The sequence below is a fragment of the Mastigoproctus giganteus genome, chromosome 8 (genome assembly GCF_048544385.1).
Source record: "Mastigoproctus giganteus isolate SK-2022 chromosome 8, ASM4854438v1, whole genome shotgun sequence".
Classification (NCBI taxonomy): Eukaryota; Metazoa; Arthropoda; class Arachnida; order Uropygi; family Thelyphonidae; genus Mastigoproctus; species Mastigoproctus giganteus.
This window is the reverse complement of record NC_143582.1, coordinates 25,210,654-25,234,310: the sequence shown is the minus strand read 5'-3', so window position 1 is coordinate 25,234,310 and position 23,657 is coordinate 25,210,654. Positions and strand designations below refer to the sequence as shown.

Below are 23,657 nucleotides of genomic sequence, written 5' to 3'. Positions count from 1 at the left end.
CGTTGTCTGATAAAATCTGACTGAGTGTATAAGGCTCAGTCGGATGAGTAAAAGCGATAAAATATATATTGCGAACATGGGTAAAATTAACGCAATCTATTAAAATATGCTTTATTGATAAAATGGTGTCGCAAGACTCGCACATAGGAGGGTCATCAGCCCTCAGCAGAAAAGAATGTGTCAGATGACTGTGTCCTATGCGGAGTCGAGCAAGAACAACTTCCTCGCTCCGATTCCTGCGCAGACTAGACTGCCATGTTTCTATTACAGGCTTTATTTGATATAATTTATTTGTTCTCTGTCTCTGCCATAGTTCTTGCCATTGGGAATATATCTTGTTGCGTATTATTTGCCTGTAGTCTGTATAGGGGACTGACAGGCAGCGATTATGAGTGGGTGTTGCTGATTTGGCTGCAGCGTCAGCCAAATCATTTCCCTTTATCCCAATGTGGCTAGGAATACAGCAGAAGCGGATATCAAACTTGCATTCATGAAGAGAATGTCTCTTCTGCTGAACCCGACAAAGAACTGGATGAGAATTATATCTCGTAGATAATAAAGCCTGTAATACACTCAAAGAATCAGAATATATTATTGACCTTTGGAATTGACAAGTTCGAATGTGATCCAAGGCTAGCTCTATAGCATATAGCTCTGCAGTGTATATGCTGGATTCGGGAGGAATCTGCTGAGATATTATAGTGTCCGGAAAGACAGCAGCAGATCCTACGCACGATTCAGACTTCGAGCCGCCTGTGTAAACGGGCAGGAAGTCTGAGTGCTCAGCTTGGTGTGCAGAGTAGAGCTGCTGGTAGACAGATGATGAGGTCTCAGACTTTACCCATTTCTTAAGGGAAAAGTCGCACGGTGGGGGATGAGCATGCCAGGGTGGAGTAGTTTCTTTTGGTGTTTGTGCCACCTTGTCTACCATGATGTTAAACTCACTGATTAGCTCTTGGACACGAATACCAAAAGGTCGGTTGGCAGTCTGACGGGTATTGTACAAGTTTTCCCAACGTGGCTCAAAAACCAATGTCCACGTAGGATGGTCTGGCAGGGATTTCAACTTTAAGGCATAATTTAAAGACAACTGCTTACGTCGAAGGGATAACGATGGTTCGTTTGCTTCGACGTATAAGCTCTGGACAGGAGATGTTCGAAAAGCTCCAGTAGCGATACGGATAGCCTGATGGTGGACAGGGTCTAGCCATCGGAGGACACTATCTCTAGCTGAAGAGTATACCTGGGACCCGTAGTCTAATTTGGGTCGTACAAGTGCATGGTAAAGCCGTAGTAGGGTGCATCGATCTGCTCCCCAACGCGTTGAGGAGAGAGAGCGGAGGATATTAAGTCCCCTCGTGCAGTTTGTACGAAGTTGACGAATATGTTTGAGGAAAGTCAACTTTTTATCAAACACAAGTCCCAAGAATTTTGTGTCTGACACTACTGGAATAACATTTTGTCCGAGCCTTAATTCAGGTTCAGGATGAAGATTACGCTTGCGACAAAAGTGTACGCAAACGGTCTTCTCCGGCGAGAACCTGAAGCCATTACCAAGTGCCCAGGAATTAAGGCGATCAATGGCTTTCTGCAGTTGTCTTTCAATAACCCTCATGTTGCATGACTGACAAAATATGCTAAAGTCATCAACACAGAGGGCACAGTTTACAGTTGGAGGAAGTTGTTCTGTGATGGAATTGACTTTGATGGCAAAAAGCATGACACTTAATACTGATCCTTGTGGTACTCCCTCCTCTTGGCTGAAGGGACGAGAGAGTGAGGATCCCACACGAACTTGGAAAGATCGATTGGCTAAAAAGTTTTGAATAAAAAAGGGGAGATGCCCCCTAAGGCCAAGGCTATGCAGATCTTTTAAAATGCCAAATCTCCAAGTTGTGTCATACGCTTTCTCCATGTCAAAGAACACCGACACCAAGTGTTCGCGTTTTAGGAAAGCATCCCGGATGGATGCTTCCAATCTAATAAGATGGTCCAAAGTGGACCGGTTCCTTCGGAAGCCGCACTGGATGCTGGAGAGAAGGTCATTTGATTCTAAATACCATATTAAACGAGAATTGACCATTCTCTCCAGGATTTTGCACAGACAGCTAGTCAGAGCAATAGGACGATAATTGGTGGTAACTTTTGGATCCTTTCCTGGCTTAGGAAAGGCAAGAACGATTGCCTTTCGCCAGGAATCCGGAAACTGCCCTTCAATAAAGATTCTGTTATACAGAAGGAGCAGACAATCCATAGATTTTGGTGAAAGATGTTTAATCATTTCATAATGGATGCCATCTGGTCCAACAGCACTTGCTTTGGAAAGAGCGAGGGCTCTTTTCAGTTCCTCTATAGTGAACGCCCCGTTGTAGGGATAGAGGCCTTTGGATTTAAAATTAAGTGCTTGTTTTTCCATTTTACGTTTCAGGCCCAGGAACTCTGGGGAGTACGAGGATGTTGCGGAGATATTAGAAAATGTTTCCCCAAGAGCATTGGCTATTGCAGTAAATAGCGCATCCATTATAATCTAGGATTGAAGAAGGGTGGGATGTATATTTTCCCTTCATTTTCCGGATTTTATCCCAGACTACCTTAGAGTTGGTAGACTGGTTAATAGATGATGTAAAACGGATCCACGATTCCTTTTGACTCTGACGACGGATGTAGCGTGCTTTGGCTCGTGCACGTTTGAAGGCTATAAGGTTGTTCGTGGTAGGATATCGGCAAAATATCCCCCACGCTTTGTTTTGAGCCTTTTTTGCTGCTGTGCATTGTGAGTTCCACCAAGGTTTGGGAAATGGTGGAAACCGGGCAGATGTTTTTGGAACAGCATTCGCAGTTGCTTGGACAATATTTTCTGTGATGTACTTAACTGCATCATTGATAGGCTCTTGACTGACCGTGCTAAGATCAAAAATTGCCTGATGTTGGAAGGCAGTCCAGTCAGCCTGATCAATCTTCCACCGTGGTAACCTGAAGGGAAGACATGGTCTCCCACTGTGTAACAAGGTTATCACAGGGAAGTGATCACTTCCGTATGGATTCTCCTCCACTTCCCAGGTGAGTGAAGGAAGTAGAGAAGGGGAGCAGATAGAGAGATCAATGGCAGAAAAAGTACGGGTAGGCATGTGGAAGAAGGTGTTGGTTCCAGTATTTAGAAGGGAAAGGTTATTGTCATTGAGCATATGCTCAATGACTCGTCCCCTTCCGTTGATGTTAGCACTACCCCACAGGGTGTTATGTCCATTCATATCCCCGAGGAGTAAGAAAGGGACAGGCAACTGCATTAGAAGATCATCAAGGTCTGCCTGGGAGATGTCAGTCCCAGGTGGCAAATAGATAGAGCACACAGTTAATAAAAATCCCACCGTAAGGCGTATTGCAACAGCCTCTATACTAGTTCTAATTAGTAAGGGCTGTACTGGGGTCTGGTTACCCACAAGGATAGCCACTCCCCCATGTACAGAGCCATCCGCAATTCTATCCTTACGAAAAATTGTGGTGTTATGCACCGTGGGATCGTCATTTGCCTTTAGGTATGTCTCCTGCAAGCAAAAGCAAACTGGCTTGTGCTTTTGCAGGAGGGCCTTGATGTCATCTATATTTCGCCGGAATCCACGACAATTCCATTGTAGGAATTTAGCCATTATTTTGGCTTGGTGGGTCCATCAGGCGGCTTCCGAGGTGCTGAGGGCTTACTTTTATCAGTCTTGGATTTATCTTTTTTGGGGAAGAATGGACGCTGTCCCGTGTCCATGTCCTCCTCCGCAAAGAGTTCCAAGACTGATTCTTCGGGTACCTCCTTTTGCTCGACATCCATCTTTTCTTGGGAACTAGGGGGAACTTCCCCTTTCTTATTCTTTTCTTTCGTAATTACCTTTGTTAATTGTGGAGCATTAGGAGGTACCGATATAGGAGTGGCAGCTGATTGGTCCTTCTGTGTAGGTTTTTGCGAACTTAAGAGATACCGTGCGATGGGAGTGAAAGACTCCTTTGGAGGAATGGTCATGTCCGTCTGAGTTCCGACAGAACATCTCCCTGCTACCTTCTGGGCGTAGGTAGGTCTGTTGATATTCAGGGGTTTGACCGATTTCCTTGCCTCCTGGTATGATATATTTAGCTCTGCCTTCAGCCGTTGAATTTCTTTTTCTTCTTTCCACCTCTGGCATGCTCGTGAGTAGGCTGGGTGTTCGCCCTCACAGTTAATACAGGTGGGTTTTGTGGCTGAACATGCTGCTGTTTCGTGGTCCTTTGCACCGCATCGAGCGCATGCAAGGACTCCACGGCAGGCCATTTGAGAATGTCCATACTTCTGGCATTTAAAACACCGTAAAGGGTTTGGAACGTATGGACGCACTGAACAGTTGATGTATCCAGCTTTAATCTCATCAGGAGGTTTAGGAGTGTTAAAAGTCAGGATAACGCTCCTGGTTTTAACAATTTTTCCATCCCTTCGCGCAGTAATTCTCTTGACGGCAATGACTCCCTGTGGTTTTAATTCGGAGCAGATTTCCTCCTCGGTGACGTCGAGAAGGTCCCACTCCGAAATGACACCTCTCGATGAATTGAGTGTTCTGTGTGGTGTCACCGTTATAGGGATTCCTCCGATTGATGTTACTCGGAGTAGATGTTCGGATTGCCTGTCGTTTTTAGTTTCAATTAAGAGGTCTCCAGAGCGGAGCCTCTTAACTGATTTGGGTGAACCTACTAACCCATCTAACCCTTTCTGTATAAAGAAAGGTGACATTTTTCCAATCAGTTTTTCATTGGTGGAGTGCATGATTAAAAACCGCGGGATAGGACCTGATGGTAATTCAGTCCGCTGCCTCTTTGAAGCAATATTGCTGTCAGTGTCTGTATTTTCAGATAGGGACCGGGTTGGGGCCCCTGAAGAAGTAAGTTTCTCAGGATTCATGAAGTTTTTTATATGGTTCAGTGCCCGGGCTCCCCACCCACCATGGAGCCCAAAGGGACGCCCACTACCCGGCATGCAATAAATGCGCTCGGGAGTGGGACGCCAGGGCTACCCAGACACCATACCCGCACCGCCGCCAGCCTGAATCCTGTCCCTCGGACCATGAGGGTAGGGGCGTGGCATTGACACGGTTGACCCTCGCAGGCGAACCTACTAGCCAATTGATCCTAGCCGGGCCTTCCAGGACCACCCGTCTTGTCGAAGCAGGGGCCAAAGTGGTGTATTGAAGCTGGGCCCCTCAACCACCAGGATCCCCCTTTCCGAATTTCCACGGGTCGCAGCGCACGGCAAACACGCCGGATTCCATTGATGTAAGCCCGGAACCTAGGCTGTGGGCGTTGGATCCCAGTGATGCTAGTCTGGAAGTCCAGCAGCGTCACTGGGAGGTCCCCTCACCACGTACAGGTGCCCACGTCGAGGGGATGATGCAAGTGGAACTATATACGAAATCAACTGTCCAGATTGTGTGGAGTATGGTATAGGAGATTGAGTACCCAGGTTTAAAGGTTGTATGGGGCAGTATATACAGTCGATTCCGGTTATTTGGGACACATCGGGACTAGTGCATTTTGGCCCGATTATGCGGCTGCCCCAATTATCCGAAGTTTCATGTAAATAGTTAAAAATACAATTCCTCCCCCCCCCTTTACAATTACTTCACTGTACAATCAAATCACATTAGGACGAACTCACCACAGTAAAGTACCGTTCATTATACGATGTGTTGTAAGCGCCGGTCATTGTGATCACGTTTGTGAATTGAATTTTAATTCTATTAAACAGCGATTCTAATTAGCGAAAATAGGAGGAATATTATCCACAGGCTATAAAAGTAAAGATATATTAAGCACAGATTTACTCTTTATTACCTTACCAATTAAAAAATTAATGATACGTGAAAATCGGAAGAATATATGTGATAATCGGAATAATTAATACGTATTGTAATATGTACATACTAACTAGTTGACATTTCTGTTCACTGACATTTGTGGGTGGGGGTTGTTGTTGTTGTTGTTGTGGAGTTTTTTTGGTGCAAGGGCAACTTAGGCCATATTGCACCTCCCAAATCAATTGACTTTACATACGGGAACTGCTTGTACAGCAGTTAAAAACGATCATACACTTTAATTTGTTTTAAATAGAGAAATAATTCAGAGAGATTTGCTTCTTTGCCTATGATACTATTGAGAGACAAAGGTTGTTGCAGGTCTGTGATGGAACTAAAAGCCATTCGTCGGGCGTTGTTAAACAAGCTACATTCGACAAGTATATGTTTTACTGTAAGTGGCTGTGAGCAGTTTGCACATTGAGGAGGATCATTCCCTGTAAGCAGATAGAGATGTGTGAGGTGAGTGTGACCTATTCGGATTCTGGCTAAGATTACTTCTTCTTTTCTATTTTTACGAAGGCTAGAAGTCCATAATTGTGGTTCAGATTTTATTTGGAATAGCTTGTTATTTGTTTGCATTTTCCACAGAAGTGTCCATTGTTCCATGCATGTTTTCTGAATTTTGTCTGTAATCAGGATATGGGACTAGATCATTTGTTGAGGCTATATTAGAAGGATGCTTTGCAGCATCATCTGCACATTCATTTCCTGGAATACCACTGTGGCCTGGGACCCAAGAAAAGATAACAGTTTGTTTATGCTCATGAAGCTGCATCAGCTTATGTTTTATGAGTTTTAATAAAGGATTGGTAGGTAAGGAAATCCCTTTCAAAGCTAAAATAGCACTTTGTGAGTCGGTATATACTATACTTTTATTTATTGACAGCAGTGAGATATTTTCCAGAGCAAGCTTAATGGCATGAAGCTCAGCGGTATAACTGCTACATTCGACTGGAAGTGAAATTGAGATAGTTGAATTAGGGAAGACAGCAGCTGCACCCACTTGATTGTCAGACTTTGAACCATCAGTATAGATCTTGGTGTATTCGGGGTACTTTTGTGTATGAGCATCATGTAGTTGTTGGATGTTAATATTTGCTATGGAACTTTTACCCCATTGCTCAAGGTATTCATGAGAAGAAAATGTGAGAGTAGACCATGGGGGATCTGGATCTTTTGATTCTCTGAGGATATTATCGAATTGGATGTTCCAGCTTTCTTCTAGAATCTGCAGTCTGATACCAGCAGGCTGAATTGTTCTGGGTTTATTTCTATAGTGAGTTTTCCACAGAGGATCATGCAGGAGTGGCCAAACAGGATGAGTAGGCAGGCTTTTAATTTTAGCTGAGTAATTCATCAGTAACATTTTTCTTCTGATGCTAAGTGGAGGTTCGTGAGCTTCAACGTAAAGACTTTGAACCGGTGACGTTCTGTATGCACCTAGGGCTATCCTAAGAGACGAATGTTGGATGGGCGCAAGACGCGCTAAGGTGGTTTCCCTAGCTGAGTCATAAACAGGTGCTCCGTAGTCTAGCCGAGATCTAATTAGAGATTTATATAAGTGGAGCAGGCCATAACGATCGGCGCCCCAAGATGTACTGGAGATTACCCGGAGTATATTCATTTTCCTTGCGCAAGAGGTTCTTAGATATTTTATGTGCTCCTGGAAATTTAATTTCTTATCAAAAATTAGCCCTAGGAGCCGAATACTGTTCACGATTGGTATAGGGTGATTGGCCAAGTGCAACTCAGGTTCAGGATGCATTCTGTGCTTTGTGCAGAAATGTATGGCTGTTGATTTGTGGCTTGACAGTCTGTATCCATTTTGTGCCATCCATAATTCAATGTTGTTTATGGATATTTGTAGATGCCTCTCGATATAGTTCATATTCTGGGAATGGCAGGATATGGTAAGGTCATCCGCATAGAGATATGAGTCAACGGTGTTTGGAATGCAGTTTGTAATATTGTTTATTCGTAGTGAGAACAGAGTGGCACTAAGAACAGAGCCCTGTGGGACTCCTTCTTCTTTATGTTTGAGATAAAACCTGCCGGTACTTAACTTGGAAAGACCTGTGTCAAAGAAAGCTTTGAATAAAATATGGTAAGTGCCCTCTCATATGAATAGAATGGAGATCTCTTAGGATTCCGTATCTCCATGTGGTATCGAAAGCCTTCTCGATATCAAGGCATATCATGACGAGATGTTGATTTCTGATGAATGCATTTCTTATGTTGGATTCGGCTTTGGTCATGAGGTCTAGGGATGATCTATTCTTTCGGAAACCAAACTGATTATTACTGATTATGTTTCGGAATTCAAGATACCATGTGAGACGATGGTGAACCATTTTTTCCAATGTCTTACTCAAGCAGCTGGTAAGAGAAATTGGTCTATAATTGTGCGGAATCGAGTGATCTTTTCCAGGTTTCGGTATAGCTATTATATAAGAATGTTGCCAGGAGGTCGGGAATATATGTTCTGAGAATATCCGATTGTAAAATTTAAGTAATAAAGATAGTGATTTCTGATTGAGATGTTGAAGCATTATATAGTAAATTCCGTCAGGGCCAGGAGCACTGTTTCTTGAGGTATACATAACTTCTTTCAGTTCAGAAATTGTTAGTGGCTGGTTATAGGGTAAATGGCAGTTAGCTTTGAAGTTCAGTTTCCTTTTCTCTATTCCGGCTTTAATTTTTTGGAAAGACTGTTGATATGCACTTGAGGCAGATAATTCACAGAACACAGTTCCTAAGGCATTGGCAATCTCTCCAGGAGAGGAGATCTCCTTCCCATTCCAGTTAATAATAGGAGAAGGTGGTACATGATATTTTCCACTTAGCTTCTTTATTTTTTCCCAGATTATTCGGGTATCAGTATCTTTGTTGATTGAGGAGGCGAATTTTATCCATGAATCTTTTTTGGCCTTCCGCCGGATGAAACGAGCTTTGGCTCTCAGTTTCTTGTAGTTAATAAGGTTGGCAGTGGTGGGATATTTGCGGAAGGTATTCCATGCAGCATTTTTTTCCTTTTTCGCTTTATTGCAATCACCATTCCACCAGTGATTGGTATGCCGATGGTTCCTTATTTGAGACTTTGGAATGGCTGCTGTTGCAGCTGTTAGTATCTGCTTTGTAATATATTCGGTGGCAGTGTCAATAGGAAAAGTCATAATGATATCCTCATCAAAAGCTACATGATTGGTAAATTTTGTCCAGTTTGCTTTAGAAAATTTCCATTGAGTTTTTGTTTGTGTTTGTTTGAAATGGGTGGATTGAATGCTACAAATCAGCGGAAAGTGATCGCTGTTTAGAGGATTGTCGTGTACTGTCCATTCTATGGTTGGGAACAGGATCGGAGAGCAGATTGAGAGATCGATAGCAGTGCCTGACCCAGTAGGAAAATGGATGTAGGTGGGTAAGCCAGTGTTCAACAGTGTCAGATTCTCTCTATCAAGTAGCATTTCAATAAGTTCGCCACGTCCATCTGAGACCAGTGAACCCCACAATGGATGATGTCCATTAAAATCGCCTAATAGACAGATCGGAGATGGTAATTGAGAAATAAGGTTTTCCAGATCTTGAAATGTGCATGGATGGTTTGGTGGAAGATATATAGAGACCACTGTCAATGTGATACCGATAACTATACGCGTTGCAACTGCTTCTAATGGTGTTTTCAAAGGAATGTGCCTGGAAGGGACTCTTGATTCCACAAGTACAGCTACTCCTCCATGAGGACTGTTAGTTTCAGATCGATCTTTTCTGAAGATGGTATAATTTTTGACTGAAACGGAGATTTTTGGTGTTAAATTTGTTTCTTGTAAGCACATAGCAGCGGGTTTAAAATGGTGAATTAATTCATAAATATCGTCAATACTGCTGCGGAAACCTCTGCAATTCCACTGTAAGATCTGTTCCATTATTTAGTTCTGTGGGAGGAAGTTGAGTCTGTCTGTTTTTTGTGGGTGGCTTGTTTACCTCTTTCGAGTTTTGATTTTTCTTTTCTTAAAAAATTAGGGCGTTCTGAGTCATTGCTTTCTTCCATATCTCCATCTGCATGTATTTCAAGCAGATCTTGATTAGTTATGTCATCAGTGTCCATGCTTGATATATGAGATTGCTTTGCCTCAACAGGATCTGATTTCTGTAATTTATCTACTGCTTGACAACGGGGAGGTCTCTGGGATGGAACTGTTAGTGGTGTATTGCTGCATTGGTCTACTACGTTTGGTGGGGATGGTTGTTCAACAGAGAGGACTAACCGAGCCCAGTTGGAGATCGATGTGTCTGGAGGAATGGTCACTTCAGTCTGACATGCTACTGATTGGTGACTGTGAGTAGCAGTAGCATAGGTGTGTTTTGGCATACTTAATTTTACTTGTTTTCTTGCCTCTTGATAGGAAACCTTATTTTCAATTTTATATTTTTGTATTTTTTTCCCCAACTTCCAGAGGTCGCAGTCTTTGGAATAAGCGGGATGGTTGCCTTTGCAATTTGGACACTGTGGAGTTGGCGCCTTACATTCTGTTTGTGTATGGGTTTTACATCCACAGTTTGCACAAGTTGCATCTCCACGGCATGCTATCTGGGAATGGCCAAATTTCTGGCATTTAAAGCATCTTAGAGGGTTCGGGATATAGGGCCGAACGCAACAGTTTAAATACCCTGCCTTGACTGAAGATGGTAGATTTGGAGAACTGAATGTTAAAATTATACTCCGGGTAGGGACTAAATTGCCATCTTTTCGGATCATGATCCTTTTTGCTTGAGTGACATTTTGTTCTTTAAGTTCTTGAACTATTTCATCTTCGGGGACGTTCAATAAATCCCATTCAGTGATCACTCCCTTTGAAGAGTTGAGGGTGTTGTGTGGTGTGATTTGAACTGGGATTCCACTCAAGGATGTGAGACGTAGTAGTAGCTCAGAATGTCTAGAATTGGTGGTCTCTATTAACAAATCTCCGGATTGAAGACGTTTCACCATTTTTGGTGAACCTGCAGCATGTTCGAGGCATCTCTGAATGGTGAATGGGGAGAGCTTGCCGACAGGTTGCGTTGACAGAGAATGTATAATCAGGAAGGCTGGTAATTCCTGTCTGCCACTGTCTTTCTTCATTCTCTTCGAGATAGAGGAGTCATGGTCAGTGTCGTGTGTGTCATTTAATTGAGAGCTCTTCGGCTCTAAGCGTGGAAAATCACTTGTTTCCATATCTGCTCCTTTTAGCCCCGGGGGTTGTCTTATCCCCCAGGTTACCGGCCCCGCCACGTGGAGGCAGGAGCGGTGCCACCAGTGACCAAGCAGTTGTAGAAGTTAGTTGTTTGTTATTAGTAATATATATATATATACTAAATAAAGAAAGGTTGCTTTCCTTTCTGTGTTCTTACTTAATACTTTAAGCACAGAACAACTGGAAGTAAATGAAATAGAAAAAGACACTAGAAAACAAAGAAAACTTTTTCTTTAATAAGAGCACTCTATATAAATCACTGAGAAAATCGCTTGTCACTATCGCTTGGCACTCGGGGCCCGGGTGGGGGTTAAAATTTAAAACAGTAATAAGATAAGCAATCAATAACAAAGGACACGGCACACACAAATTGCAAGTAACACAACACGCGCAAGTGAGAACGGAGTAACAAATTACGAAGCTTTAAAAATAGGAATGAAGAGAAGATTCTGAAAATTATTTTTTTTATACGATTGAAGATTCCATGGAAGTGTAAACACATTTTACCATAATAACCCACAGAATTCCAGCTGTCGGTATTACCGCAAATTCAATAAGATCGAGTTTACTGTCCGTTTATGATAGATTGCACCAACAGAAAAGCCCAATAAACAGGTGACTGCTAATTGTTTTTATTGTTTTATGGTTGTGACCTCCAGAAATTCGACCGAACTATGTGGTACGGTCGGAGACAATCGTAGGGTAATCTCCAGTGCCGAGGTCTCCTGCCCCAATTAAACGGCATTTTGTCCCAATTAAGCGAAGTAAACCTTGGCTATTTTCTCGATTGGTTTTTGTTTTTTAAGATTTGCCCCAAATAAACGGCTGCCCCGATTAACCGGTGGCCCAAATAACCGGAATCCACTGTATAAGCAAATAGATTTTGCTGATTATGAGAAATCTGCTGTGGCTGAGCACTTTTGGGAAGAAGATTATCAAATTTCTCTAGAGAACACAAATAACAGTGGAAATGGCTTGAGAGCTTAAGAATCTGTTCTTCAGAATATAACACCATTAATGGAGATGAGATGGGGAGTCTGCATTCATCCCTTTTTCGAGACCATGATCCTTGAATAGGATGAATAGTTTCACCTGACATGCTCCTGGGCAATTTTCAGTTTTGTGAACATGTGGAGACTAATTCCCATGTTCTTTTAGTAACATATACCAAGTCACGATCCTGCTACTATTATTTCAGGATGTACCATGACTGACAAATTCCACTGTTGACAAAGGAAGTGGTCGCAGCTGAAAGTTTCAGTATTGTGTTATTACTTTTAACCTTCATAATATTTATATATATGTATATATATTTATTTTTATAAATTTTAACTTCATAATATTTATATATATTTATTTTTTATCACTTTTAACTTTATCATTTTATCATTGTATTTTATTTTATATTGAATATAAAATAAAATACACTGAGGCATATTTCAAGTATTATTCAAATTCCTGGTAGTATAATTTTTTAAATTTAAAACTGTATTTAGTATTATTAAAAGACACTATGATATAAAACAATGAATATATATTTATTATCAATACTATATGAGGGATGTTCAATTAAAACACGTTTAAGGCTTTCAAAAAATTTCATTTTTGAAAATTTAAAAAAAATCAACTTTACCATTTATTTAGAAATGCATCCCACTGCTTTCTCTAATCTATATATTCCATCAAAAAAGTTATTTTGGCTATTAACAGCTATTTGGCTATTCTTCAAAAGGTATTTCAACTTCAGGATCCAAGAAACAATTTTAAAAGCCTTTTGAAGTCAGGGCTGAATCAAAATAGCAATATATTATCGAGAAGCAGAGTGATTCTTTTTGTCCCCCCCCCCAGTTTCTTCCATTTGATGCTGCAGCACAGGCAGTTAAAAGTTTCAGTATACCATTCCAAGTTCATGTTAACATTAGGTTCCTTAAAATATAACAGAAAAGACCATAGTGGTCAAAGGAAATGGTTATCATAACTTTCCCTGCATAAATCTGGGATTGATGTTTTTTCATTCTTGAAGGCTCACACTTTCTAGACCACCCTACGGTAGCAGCTTTTTTATTGCAACTTTCACCATATATATATATATATATTCAAAATTCTGTTATGAGTTTCTTATGTTATTGCCCATTAGCAATTAATGATTGAATCACTGCATGCTGATCCACAGATATAACACCTATTTGAAAAGCTATAAGAAAATGACCTGGAATTCTCAAATGTAAGAAATCCCACAGGTTCAAACTATATTACAGTTGGCATGCACAAATATAACAAAGAGCAAATATTATGCACTGAACATGTTTAATTTTACAACCCTCACATATACAGTCTCTATATGAGTCTCTATAGCACAAACATTATTTTAAAAAGTGATTATTTTAGAGTATCAAACAGGATGACAAAAATATTAAATATTAGTAGATCCACATTATTATATTAAGATTTAATTCATCAACTTTCAGTAATTAAAACTACATTTGAATAATTTAAATAAATCACAAGTACATAAAATTAACATGCACAAATTTATAATTATCAGAACACACAACATTAATGAGTCAATATAAAATCGGTGTAACTCTAAGAATAAAATACTGTGAAATCGAAAAGCTAATGCTATTCATAAATAGTTTCAGTCAAAGTAGAGACAAAAGAAACTCTTTTCTCCAATACCTTGGCAGAGTATCAAAAATTAATATTTAATATTAGCCAGTATGGTAGACTGCTGATTATTTAGAAGCAGATTAAATGGGTTGCAGATTAACCGAGGTCTCTATAGTCCCAGTTAATCTTGCTTTGTTTCCTGGGAGGTCTCTCAACTTGACTACTGGAACAACAAGAAACAAAACTGCTTTTGCTAACAAGATACTGCTTCAAAAGTTATGCAGTAAGTAATTTCAGTAGGTAACTCGCCATTTTCACAGGCCAGTGAAGGCGAAAAAGCAAACTTTGCTTTCCATTTTTCAAAAAAATATATATATGTATTAAATTAAATTTTGTGTGATCTTTATGTGATCTACTAAGATTTTACATAAAATTTAGCATACTTATAAATATGAATAGTAGGCTGTAGTATAATTTTATAAATATGAATATATATGTAAATATACTTTTTGACTTATTCTCTGTTATGAATTTTCCTTTCAATTTGCAGATTATCCAAGAAAATTTATTTCTAAACCACCCTGAATAATCAGAGTCTACTGTATACTGTATATTTGTAAAATGATCTTAATTTTTATTATTTTACTTAAATATGAATGTTCTGTTATACCCTTTCTCTCAAACAGCATTTAAAGATAAAAGTATCGGCACCACTACTACTTATATGATCTGTTTGTATAATGAATGCAAAAACTGGGTGAACAAACTAGCCACAACAGAAATGTCTTAAAGGAAAGAAAATTAATAAACAAGAAATAACTCATGAATTAATGGCATAAAATAAACTGTCTAAAAAAAAAAAAAAAAAAAGTAACTTACTTTCATTCTTCCAACTCATAATTGTAACCCATAGTAATATGGTTTAATCTCAAACCCTAATCTTTACTATATTTTCTATTATATTTATTTTCTTTCAACATTTATTAACTGAAAACTTACGCAAAGCAGCATCCTGTTGCCACAGCTACTGCACTACCTCCTGAACTACCACCAGAAACATACCAATCATCACAACTACTGACAGTTGGAGTTAAATCTTGTCTTTTCCTAAATGGATTTTTATCTGACTGCTCTACTCTCTGCTTCACAAATGTTTTCGTCTTGACAGAGTATGTTAAATCTGACAGCCAAGGATTTTTAACTGGGCCAAAAAATGAATCAACAGCACCAGAGCTATAGAAAAAAAAATAATAAAAGAATAGTTATTCTCTATTCATACTGTAGATAATATTTCTCTATTTCTTAACAAGCTAGAGTACTGATTTAATACACTAACTTGAACAACCATATGCATAGATCATCCAAGATAATCTGTGAATATGGAAAATTAGGTTCTCTACTTCCACCTTGACTTTTACAAAATTTAAAAAAATTATTAAATTCATTTGTACTAAAATGAATATGTATAAAAATTTTATGCAAAAATATAATTAAAAAGATTCTTATCACTATCAAATGATATACTACATATTTTTGTTAAAAGCAAGCAATTTTTCATATGAAGTAAGCAGAAAATATTATATATATGACGATTCTTATTTAGGTACAACGTTAATCACATTCTTAAGTATACCTGACCCAGATTAAAGCAATCCTGCTGACTGCGAAGCCACTGTATTTGGTTGTCTCCCTTTCTTCATTTATAGTTCCACTGTGTTAGATATTTATTGATATAATAGATACTTGAGCCAAATTGTACCTATTCATGATTTAGGACAAAATTTCTTCTCAAATAATGTGATGGTTACAGACAATTACACAAAGTCTGATCAAATTAGTCTAAGACTATTTATTACAACAGAAGGGTAGAGAATCAAGAAGATAAGTGCAAGTTTCCAGCCACTTCCCATTCCACCAAATCAGTAATGAACAGTGTACATTGAAATTGATGTGTATCATAGGATTCTGTCACAATCGTAATGGATACAAAAATGGAAAAACATGTGTACATGAAGCTCTGCAAGGATGGGGAAAATGGAGCAGAAATCTTCCAAATGTTAAGAAATGAATTTGGTGATACTTGTTCAAGGAAGGCTGCTGCTTTTAGATAGATGAAACATTTCCATAAAGGTTGAGAATCTGTCAAAGTTGAACAAACAGGTTTATCTTCAAGAAGAAATAGTTGCCACAGCGTCAAAATAGCCTACTAAGTTAGTTAAGCATGATTTTCCCTTAACAAAGCCATGCCATATCTGTTTAAATGTCCCTTGACTGCACTCTTACTCACTGCCTCTAAGATTTTTCCTACAACTGAAGTCAGACTAACCAGTCTGTAGTTACCAACTTCACTTTTAGAACCACTTTTATGTATTGGCGATACACTGCCATTATCCATTTTGGCATCCTCCTCCTGCAATATTTTCTTAAAGGTATGTATATGTTTGTGGCTTCTGGATTTTTTCTTTAAAAGTATTCTATGAATTTAAAAGTATTCCATAATTCATTCCTTTGCAATCTGCCCAATTCACAGATGCCATATTCACCTTAAACTGTCATAGTCCCCTATTCTAAAGTTAAAACCAGTGTGCCCTTATCTTTAACTACTGCAACATCTTCAACATTTTTCTTCATCTTCCAACTGATAATTGCGTGATCACTTCCTGACAGTGGTTTCTGTATTTTAAGCCCTGTGATGTCATCTGATTTGTTAGTAACGATGAGGTCAAGAATATTCTCACCCCTAGTACTTTCTCTAACATGCTGGTACAAATAATAATCAGCTGGTTTATTTAAAAAAGTTTTTTCCCATGGTGAGTTTCTAAGTAGTACTTGGTACCATGCATGAGTTGAAGGTCGAGAAGATAAAAGATACCTGTTGACATTAGACTGAATTTCTGAATATTGTAATTTTCAGGAAATACATGTGTGAAGTTAGGTTGTTCCAGAAAAATGTAAGGTGAAAGAATGAACGAGGAAGAAGAAATATTGGTTCTCTGAGTTTGAAGTTGGATGGATGCTGCCTGATTTGGAAGAGAGAGGAGAATTATAAAACCAATTCAGAAGAACAGCGCCCATGGAACTATCTACAGAAAAGGCATGCAGCAGAAAAAGAACATCTATGAGACAGAGTGGAGAGACTAAGAGATGGGTCATTAATTAACCTGACTGCTCTCTTTTGAATAGAGTCTAGAAGCCTGAGAGAGGTTTTAGGTGCACCACCCCCAGATATAGGAACAATATTCCATGGCAGGGTGGGGCGCCTCTGTAGCCAGGTGGGCAGGAGCAGTAGTGTGTAGCACATGCTTCTTGATTAGACTGGGGTTCGAGCCCATGACCACCAAATACAGAGGATGCGGAAGGTCAGGGAATGACCACCGCATATCCCCAGCCCGGATAAAGGGTGAGGGTTGGCATCAGGAAGGGCATCCGGCCATAAAAATTGCATGCCAAAACAATAAAAATGCTGACCCCATATAATAATTGGAAAAGGCGAGGACAAAAAAAAAATTCCATGGCAGGGTGAATTTGAGATTTGTACAGAGTGAGTAGTTGTTTAGAAGAGGACTAATTCCAGGAGCAAAAGAAAAAACCTAGTTTTTTAGATGCAGAGGAAACAATATTTATAATATGCTTATGCCACGCGAGATTAGAAGTCGGGTTAATTCTTAATAGAGATGTGATCTTGTCTAAGAATCTGAGTGTTGCTGAAGACAAACAGTGGAGCAGTAGACCCTTTTTTGTGAGATATAAGGCAGAACTGAGTTATAGAAGAATTGAAATTAACAGTTATCTTTGCCCCATTGGAGATTTAATAATAATTTTAATACTTAATTTCATCATGTGGTATGTAACGTACAACATTAATAATCATAGAGCTTTTATATCAGTGATTTGGCACGAATATAGTATTACATAACTAGTAGTGGAATTGTAGGTTTTAAATTGTGGTAAACAAGCAACCCATAGATTCTGATCATGTAGGTTGGCATATATTTCCTTGTTTTAGCTAGGAAGTTTATTTTAGTAAGGCCAGTGGTGAGCTGTGAATATTTTAACAATGAGCTTGCAGTTTTTCCAACTTTCTACTGAGTAAATTTGATCGGTCACGGAAGTGACATTATCTGCGGCTTCCACCAGAGGAGCTTCCTTCCTTTAATCACACTACCAGTAGTGTGATTAGAGCACGTGACGTGTTTTTCGTGACCGTTATGATATCTGGAGTCAGGGGCGGATTTAGGGGGGGTGGGTGGACATATGTGGCTTATTACCCCCTTAACCATGCGTATAAGTGAATATGTAAAACATTCCTAGGTCTATCTAAAAAAAAAAAAAAAAAAACTTAAAAACCTGGTCGTCACGCCTTGCCTAACGATGATAACTGGATACGACAGTGTCTGGAGTTCTAACTTTTTAGAATAGTATGACATCACAACCATGCTTCCTGAAGTTACTACTGCAGTAAGTATAATTGCAACAATACAAATATTTGTCAACAATTTCTTTTTTCGTCTCGCATTTTCGTTACATTCCATTGTTAGGTTCCCCTAACAGCTGCATATGTCGTTTCAACTACAAGATCGGTACATCAATCGGTGCTGTTTTACAGAGATATTTAGATATGTTGCACTCACAAGTATACATCTCGTACTTAAGTTATCATAAATCCATTGTACCTTATCTTCCAGAAATTATAAAAATCTGTGAATGCTCAATAAAATATTTACAATAAAAAATCTCTTTTATTTCATAATCAATATATACAAATTAAAATACCTAAAAAACGCGAAGGATGTTTTGCATAAACCATCTACCACGCATGCTCGGTACATACGCAACTTATTTATTCGTATTTTTTAAACAACTAGGGAAATATAATGGATACATTTTTTTCATGATAAAATTTTAATATTGCGAATGAAAAATAACTTGAAATATTTTCTATATCACAAATAACATAAAAACTATCACAAAACATTCCACAATATAAAAACAAATATTACATAAAAAACAAAAAAAAGTACACAAAAAATCACAGATTACATGAAAAAAAAATTATTTTACAAATATTCAAGAAAAATTTATTCTAAAAATTGCCATATAAAATGTACTTCTTTATTAATATTTGTTGTTGATCTACTGCTTTGCTCAATAGCTGAGCGATGATTACAGTGGAATGATTTGATGTAATGATCAGGATCAAATTGAAGCAATGGTTTTCCATAAAACCCCAGGGGGGCTCACATCTGGTGGGCTTGGCACACCCAGGGTCCTGAGCTAGATATCATTATCTCTTCTCTTTCCCTTCTACTTTTGCCGCTCTCTCTTAGGGTAACTCGAGAATTTTTTGTTTTGGCTGGTGCAGCATAAGCCTCAGGCTTCCTTACACCATATAGCTGCTAATAATAATAATAATTTAGATGTATGGTCATCATAATCTGCAACGTGTTTAATTGTCATAATATTATTCATTAAACTGAAAGCTGAAATCAGCTTCAGCACTGCTAATCGCAATGGTTTCAAAGATATTTTCTGGTTTTCTTAATTGAAAAGGGAATTTCACTCGATTTTAAAGATAAACTGTCTTTGACAAAATCTCTAAAATCATTAATTTTTATTTCATATTTTATCAGAAAACTTAAATTTCATATTTGGTTTTCACCATCTTGCCACCGAGACGAAAGTTCTTTCATATTCACAATTTCGGGTAGCGCATGTTTAAAATTTATTTCAATGGTATCTTTATTTTCTTTATTTAATTTAAAATCACCCTGTTGCATTGATAACTTATCCTTTAAGGATAAAACAATGAATGTAATAACTTGTCACAAGGTAATTTTTTTACTTTCGATTTTGATTCCTTCAAATTCTTTCCACTTCAACATGCTCTCAATTTTAGCTTCATAATTTCCTTCAGAATTTTTCAAATTACCAATAGCATTGATAGTTTGAATATTTAATTTACATGCTTTTACCATTGTGATTCTGTAAAGCTCCTGAAAGGTAAGAGTGCTCCTGCAGGATGTCAATCATTAGTGCTAAATGGTTAAGAAATTCCAATTTAAAAGTCGATTTAATAATCCGGAATATTTAGCTTCTGATTCAAAATGTTTGCACAAAGCGGGATAATTCCTCCAATCCACAACTGTCGTTCGCAAGCTACAAGCTACTTATCATGGCCTGAACACCCGACCAATCTTTATAGTTTCCACATCAAGTTCTTTGGCAATCATCCTTAATTCGCGCTAGTTTTTTGGATTTTTTATCAACAAACAACCAATTCAGACATATTTCAGTGATTTATTTATTTGGCAAGGATTTGAATAGAATTTTCATTACTGTAAGTTAGCCAATCTCTGCAAGTATTTCAGTTTGTCTTCTACCTGCTGATATTCCTGAACAAAAGTGGCAACCAAGTCATGCAGTGCATCATATCTTCTCTTTTTCACCTCTATACGAACCTGCCTATGCATTAGCCAGTGTCAATCTTTGGCAAGCCAGGTCCCTCTTCAGTCCATCAAACAAAAACCACATGTTGGGATGACTGCAGTGGAATAGGGAATTAAGTGCATTGTGAAATCCGTCATGGTAGTTTCTAGTTTTAGGTGACCGTTCAAGAGCTGCATCATGATGATTCCATATTCTTTTTGGAAACTGGGGATCTCTACCTGCTGCACCCTCAATGTATGTGGAAAAGAAGTACATGAGCGCCTCATTATAGCTATCTTTGTCTGGAAATGTGGCAGCAAGCTCATCAAAGACACTCCTCACACTATTATTATTAATATCAATTTATTTCTGAAGAAATGTCCCTTTACAGCTACGCAGCCAGAGGACACGAGTTACATACAGAGCCCAGATACAATACATGGCCTTAAACAGACTCTGGTGAAGATACATAAATATATAACATATAAAAGTATATACAGATACAACAGAGCGTGGATAGCACAGCATCTCGGAGAGTCCACCTAGAGCATGACGAGGCAATACATGTCTGCAAGAATGGAAGATCTGTAGATTCTGTCCTTGCAGAGTTTCTCAACGTCTATGGTTAATCTATTCAATATTTGGAAGGAGTTATGTGTGTTGTCCAGGGAGGACATGCTACGCAGCTTTGATCTGTATGGGGATGTGTTGGTCTGGCATCTTCCCCTGTCTGACAGTCTGGTGATGATATCCCATATATCTGGTGAGCTCAGTTTTCCAGATAGAAGCTGAGAGAGGGTAAGAAGGTTCATAGAGATGATGTGATACTTCCAAGGAAGCATATTAAGATTGATGACCAGAACAGATTTTGAGATTGTAGGTGTTAGCCAGGCAACCCTATTTAGCCATTTCAAAATCCAGTATTCCACGGAAAGGAACCTGGTTTGGTATGATGAGGGTGCTGAGGACCATATAGTTGAGGCATATAAAGGAATTGGGATTGTGCATCGAAGAATGTATTTGATGATAAGGTGCAGGTTATGGAAGTTGGATATCTCCTGTTTTACTGCCCATAAAGCCAAATATGTTTTCATTTGAGTGGCATTAAAGTGAGGCAAGAAGGTGAGGTCTTTGTCCCAGGTAACACCCAAATCCTTATGTTGGGTGACTTTTTAACGATGTTCACATCATTGGTATTTTTCTTCTTGATGATAGAGAGTTGTGAAGCTTTCTCTTTGTTAATGGAGAGCCCAATTGCACGAAGGTAATTTTCCAGTTCATGTAGCTGTCGGTTGGAGCTCACAGTAATAGACTGGAGAGACTGGGGGCATTTTGTGATGATGAAGAACTTAATATCATCTGTGTAAGTGGTAAAATTAGCATGATCATGGACTGGGACAAAGGTTAATGCAGCAAGAGACTTCAGTTTGAGTTTTTGTATTTATATCAGTTTCAAATTCAGTCTTCAAGTCAACATTGATGAGACCCTGACACAGATGGAAAGAGCACCCTTTGATCTTGGCATGTGGAAAGGCACTCCTCACTGCATTCATGCAAGCTTTCTCAAAATCCACTAAAACCTTTTGAGGCACCAGATTTGGAACCAACAGCTTCATGATTTCAAACATTCCATTATAAGTATCCAAGTTCTTTTTCTGTAACAAAATGTAAATACATGGAAGATACGAGTTACCAAACTTGGCATGCCACATGTACAGTTGTTAAAACACGTTTGGAACTTTATCAAAGGTGCCATCTCCATTAATTGTCATCTTTGTTCAATTCAACTAAGAGTTCTTTATCACCTAAAACCAAAATTCTGTTTGGATCACCCACACCTGAATCATGAAGTATCAGTTGACGGTACTTCTCAGGAATATCAAAATTTATTGTTATTGGATTAGGCAAATAATGACTGTCTTTTCTGTGAATGAGATTTCTCGCAAGAGAAGATTGTTTGGGCATATGGGCCAGTACAGTACATCGTTACTCAACTCTGACAATACATTCCTCATCACATTATGAGGAATAGAACTAACTACTCTCATGTACTGCTTCATTTTGCTTCTGGCAACGTTGCCTTCTGATTTTTGAGGACAGGAATCATGACAATGTTTGGTTGGTTGTTATACTACGTTGCCATCTTTTGTCTTCATAACTGAATGACAATTGAGGGTGCAACAAGTAGAGATCCCCAGTTTCCAATAAGAATATGGAATCATGATGCAGCTCTTGAATGGTTGCCTAAAACTACAAACTGCTGTGAGGAATTTCACAATGCACTTAATTTCCTATTCAACTGCAGTCATCCCAGTGTGTGTGGTTTTTGTTTGATGGACTGAAGAGGGATCTGGCTTGCCACAGAATGACACTGGCTAATGCACAGGCAGGTGAAAAAGAAAAGATATGAAGTGAAAAAGAGAAGATATGAAGAGGTGAAAAAGAGAAGATGTGATGCACTGCATGACTTGGTTGCCACTTTTGTGCAGGAATATCAGTAGGTAGAAGACAAACTGAAATACTTACAGAGATTGGCTAACTTACAGTAATGAAAATTCTATTCAAATCCTTGACAAATAAATAAATCACTGAAATATGTCTGAATTGGTTGTTTGTTGATAAAAAACCAAAAAGTGTTGACTGTTCACTTTGTAAGAGAGAGAAAAAATAATTTATTATTTATAAATAAAATAAAAGGCTTTAGTTGCAATAAAACAAGAGCATTTTATTTCCTGTAATTTCTCTTACAAACATTTACATCCAAATATTCTATTTTATATTAAAATCAAAGTTTAATATCAAAAGTTATATTAAAAGATATCATATAGAAGTAGAAATAAAATATATAAATTCAACATTTTGTTGCATTTTTAAATATAAAATAATTTCTTTTTGTAATAATGTGAGCATTCTTCCGTGTGAGCATTTATCTGTGTGAGCAATTTTCTGTGTGGGTATTTTTCATGTTAGCATTTATGACAGTGGGGATTTTTCTGTGGGCTTTTGTCAGGCAACCGGAAAAATCCCATCAGCATTAAGCTTGCTCAATACATTCAAAGCCTTAAACATCTCAGTCAGATCAAGGCACAGGTGCCTAGGCTACAGACACTGCAATTTGCACAGCTGAAGCTTTTCTTAAAAGGGGAACATCTTTGTTCTCCTTGCCAATCTCGTTGCCCTTTTCTGTACTCATTCCAGCAGCTCCAGATGCTTTCTAAAATGAGGCCTCTGGACCTGTATGCACTACCCAAGATGTGTCCTAACCATTGCCTTATATAATGGGATAATCACTTCCTTATCCCTGCTCACAAAATTCCTGTATATCTTTGACAAATCCCCATGAGCTGTCCTAGCAGCCTGTCTGCACTGCTCAGAGAACTTTATATTTGACTACACAATTACCCCCAGGTCTCTTTCATTTTCCACTAACCTGAGTCTAGTACCACCACACAGTTGGTACATTACTCTGGGGTTATTGTTACTCATATCCAGTACTTTGCATTTATCAATGTTAAACTACAGT

At 38.6% G+C, this 23,657-nt stretch overlaps 1 protein-coding gene across 2 annotated transcripts in view; it reads right to left on the bottom strand.

Moving 5' to 3' along the window:
* Positions 1–23,657, bottom strand: part of GatA (glutamyl-tRNA(Gln) amidotransferase subunit A, mitochondrial) — an 85,534-nt gene that overhangs the window by 37,482 nt on the left and 24,395 nt on the right. For both annotated transcript variants that reach the window (XR_016547294.1, XM_090379745.1), the window contains exon 4: positions 14,708–14,941. Coding sequence is in view for 1 of the 2 variants with exons in the window: in XM_090379745.1 (XP_090235871.1) it covers positions 14,708–14,941 (234 nt within the window). In the remaining variant the exon portion in view is untranslated. The remainder of the gene's footprint in view (positions 1–14,707; positions 14,942–23,657) is intronic.